This window comes from Triticum urartu, chromosome 1A, assembly GCF_056163025.1.
Source record: "Triticum urartu cultivar PI428250 chromosome 1A, HENAU_Tu73, whole genome shotgun sequence".
Taxonomy (NCBI): domain Eukaryota; kingdom Viridiplantae; phylum Streptophyta; class Magnoliopsida; order Poales; family Poaceae; genus Triticum; species Triticum urartu.
The window spans coordinates 209,600,099-209,604,009 of record NC_141873.1 but is presented as its reverse complement, the minus strand read 5'-3'; the positions used below and the strand labels follow the sequence as shown (position 1 = coordinate 209,604,009).

Genomic DNA, 3,911 nt, shown 5'->3' with positions numbered 1-3,911 from the left:
TTGTACACTACAATTTTCAAAGCAATCATAGTTTGAAATGGGACTCTACGCCTAAGTGGTTGCTAAAAAATATTTTTACCGAGAAAGATAAACCTTTTCAAAAAAGTCATTGTATAGATTTTGAAAGACAATTCTATCTTAATTTTTCATACCAAGGCATGTATTTTTGTTTTAAATTAGACTCTATACTATTAAGTTAAGCCGTGTATATTCATATCATTATACACAACATTCCACTGTTTCCTATTAGAGGGGATTAAACCATGGAACTTTTTTCATCGCGGACATGGCTTTAGCGTGCCTCTGCGCCATTTGGCGCAACAGGTCCACTAGTTTGATATAAGCTTAAGCATGCACATCCATGTGTTGCTGGTACCACAACATCCATTAATTCATAAGTAACTATTCATGCAACGAAGATGCTAAATTTGATTGCAGTACCAGGCAACTATCCTTTGTATGTATGGCTCCTCCCTTGCATCAATATCAGCAACATCTCATACTGCTTGCAGGGTCCTCTGTGGACATCTTCCGTACAATGCAACCATTCCAACTAAATCAGGCAAAAATAAACATCAACATGTACATGCCCTCTCCTCATCCATGTCATAAACATCAACATGTACATGCTATTCCCTCCTCATAGTACCTTATTTGAATGGCTCCTTCAGGATTGGCACAAAACCACTGTCTCCATAGCATCCTTGGCACAAAGCAACAATCTCAATCCTTTCTGGAGAAGTATGTGCCGTAAACAAGGTGAAGATTTCATCTGGAAAAATAGGAACGGTGTATACTTCACAAGGTGGACATTTTCCAATAACATATCTAAAGAAACACCAAGCTGAATAACAGGACAGCCATCACACAGTATACATTACCAAGCTGAAAAAAGCATACTCCCTCCGTTCCTAAATATAGGGTGTATAGTTTTTGGCACGAAAATTAAAGAACGCACGTGGAGTGAAAATTTCACAAGTTTTGGGCGAGATTACACCTGACTAATTGACATGAGAAAATAGAGGAGTTTGCCTAATATAAGTAAATGTAATCAAATCCCTAAAAAAAATATTCAAACGAGTGGTACAACGCAAGACACCTTATATTTCGAACTTTTTCTACAAAATCTATACACCTTATATCAAGGAACGGAGGGAGTATTATTTACTTCAAAAGAGGTACTCAGTTTAAAACCAATTCAGGATGTGAAACCTGAACACGCTTCACAACTCACCATGTTCTTCAAAATCGGCAGTTGGCAATGAACCGACCCAGTAAATCTAACTCAGGCCTTCATTTAGGATAAATTACCATCAGAAGATGAATAAAATTAACCATGGCAATCCTGCAGCATGTTCAGGAAGTCATCAGAAGCATTTTGATACATAAATGCTCTCCTGACATGTGTGCATTTTGCGAACCCTCAACCTTGATACTTGACACTCCACCACTAGCTCGTTGGATAAACTCTTCATATGAAATTTGCTGTAACTGACAACCATCAGGGTCATGTTGTCATCCAGTCATGCACAGCTGCACGCCACATATATTTTCAATATTCCATATCTTTCAAGGAAGAGTGCAGTAACCCGCAGGGTTAGTTATCAACACTCGGTAAACCTCAGGATGCCTGACATTTTCCTACAGTTTATGTAACAAATGAGATCTCAGGGTATAGCTCAGCCAACTTTCCCATCTTTGGGGCATTTCTTCCCTGCTACAACACTTCGGGATTCTCTCCTCCTGGCCTGGATCTGACGGACACATTCGGCAACTAAGACACTAAAATCTGGGGAGATCTGGCCAATAGGGGGTGGATTAAAGCCAACTTTCTTATAAGCCTGTGATATGTTCTTCTGAGATCTTTGCAAATGAACATTGCAGAGGGAGGGAACTGAAGCTTTTAGGATGGGCCTGCTGCAAGTAATTTGCCCAATCTGTGCACCACTGAAACATTATCAAGAACCTAGTTAGCATTGCTACTGTAAATTTCAGTAAATAGAAGAGGCCTAGAGAAGTGATGACTCGTTCTCAGACATAATTAAGTACATTGGTGGCAGCAAAAACTACAAAACACTTGAATTTCAGAAAATATGATCCTAAAGAATAAGCAAATCATACTAATCGCAAACCTAGGTAATCCCACAACTCGAAGCATAAACATTTCTGTTCTCAGATGACAGAATGAGAAGCTCAAATCTACACAGCAAATTGGTAAAAACTCAAAGAATACTTTGGTTCAAAGTCTCATCCAAGGTACATCAGTGCACAAACAAGACAGGAGATCAAGCATTGCGGTAAAACCCTAATTCTGGGTACAATTATTTATGTTTAGCGTAGATTGGGGATTTTTTTTTTGCTACAAGAACCTATAGTAGATAGAACGGCACACTAATTGACAACTACTCCCTCCATTCCGAATTACTTGTCTTAGATTTGTCTAGATACGGATGTATCTAGCACTAAGATGAGGGAGTAGTACGCTACACGTGCTATAGTAGATAGAACAGCACACTAATTGACAACTAGTACGCTACACGTGCGAGTTTAGATAACCAAAGTACTGACAGCATATTGATATAAGATATTATAATAGGCTAAGGTGTATATTCAGAGTCACATTTGCATTAAGTATAAGATGTAGATTTGATTCCTGTCATTCATCTCACTAAAAATAGAATTATAGCCATAGAATACTCTATTACTGTGATATATACTACAGAAAACTCAAGTTTAATGTATAAGAATAGCTAAGTACTCTATCTGGAAAGATAAATGTGTTTTAGGAGTATCATGCCTTAGTCTTGACCCAAAATAAAAATCGTAGTGTTATTCGTACACTATACAGTTGTATAGAGGTTAGAAATGCCACCTGCATACTAGTATGTCGTTCTTCAAATAAAACTACTGATCCAATCACACCAGAAAGAGAGACAGCCAATCAAACAACTCCAAAGAGACATCCCTAGATGGCTAGATCCAGAGCAAACACCACGACCGAAACAGGAACTCTAACCAGACCAAGGTTCCAAGTTTTACTCTGTATTATGAGCATTAAGAGGTTCACCTCTTGATGATTTGACCGCATCCCTTGTACAGGGCCTGATTGGGATCGGAGAGGATGTGGGAGTGGCAGTACTTGGCCATCGGCATCGCCCGCACCTTGCAGCCCGTGAACCCACACTTCTTCCTCCTCGGCACCGCCGCCGGCCCAGGCTTCGCCTCCGAGCACGCGGCCGACGGGGGCTGCTCGGCCTCGAGCGGACTGCGGCCGAGCTCCCAGACGTACTGGCGGTGCCGCGCGCGCACCTCCTCTGCCATCGCCCAGTACAGCCGGCGGTACACACCAACGAGCCGCGCCGTGCGTCGGCGCCTCCGGCGTAGCACCTCCTCCCGCGTGAGCGCCTCCGCCGTGGCCTCCATCTCCGGCGACGGCGGGCCGCTGGGGGAGCTAGGGTTTCGGGCCGCCGTCGCCGCCGCCTCGGCCTCCACCTTGGGTACTGGCGCCGTCGCCTCCGGGCTCATCGTGGCGGCCGGCCGGTAAGAGGAGGTCATGGCGTGCCGAGATTCTCGCCGGATTTGGGGGAAAGCGGAGGAGTTCGGCTAGGGGCAGGAAGGGAGGACCGGATGGCTCGGGCCGACGGAAGATGGGGAAGTAGAGTCGAGCCGCATGGAGGCTGGGTGTTTTTTTTTTATGGGGCTGGGTGTTTAACCGTTTGTTCCACGTGAGAAAAAAGTTCGTTTGGAGCGTGTTTGGTTAAGTGCATGGATTTTTCTTTTTTCTTTTTGAGGGTAAATGTCGCCGCTTTATTTTCTTAAACGAAGTTCGGAATCTCGTCCGCGATCACATCCAGAATACATTCTGGCGGCGATCCAAACCAAACCTTACATAGTTCTTCTCCTACCCCTAA

At 43.5% G+C, this 3,911-nt stretch overlaps 1 protein-coding gene across 2 annotated transcripts; it reads right to left on the bottom strand.

The window, feature by feature from the left end:
* Positions 1–291: 291 nt before the first annotated feature.
* LOC125553131 (uncharacterized) lies at positions 292–3,690 on the bottom strand. 2 transcript variants are annotated; one of them, XR_007303920.2, is made up of 3 exons: positions 3,068–3,690; positions 1,235–1,947; positions 292–772 (listed from the first exon to the last, which is right to left on the bottom strand). XR_007303920.2 is itself a non-coding variant. In XM_048716923.2 (2 exons), the coding sequence occupies exons 1-2, from the start codon at positions 3,553–3,555 to the stop codon at positions 1,680–1,682; spliced, it is 756 nt and encodes a 251-aa protein (XP_048572880.1). In that variant the 5' UTR covers positions 3,556–3,690; the 3' UTR covers positions 946–1,679. The 2 variants fall into 2 exon arrangements, 1 of the variants encoding a protein (XP_048572880.1); XM_048716923.2 differs by lacking the exon at positions 292–772 and having other exon boundaries at positions 946–1,947.
* Between the last annotated feature and the right edge of the window lie 221 nt (positions 3,691–3,911).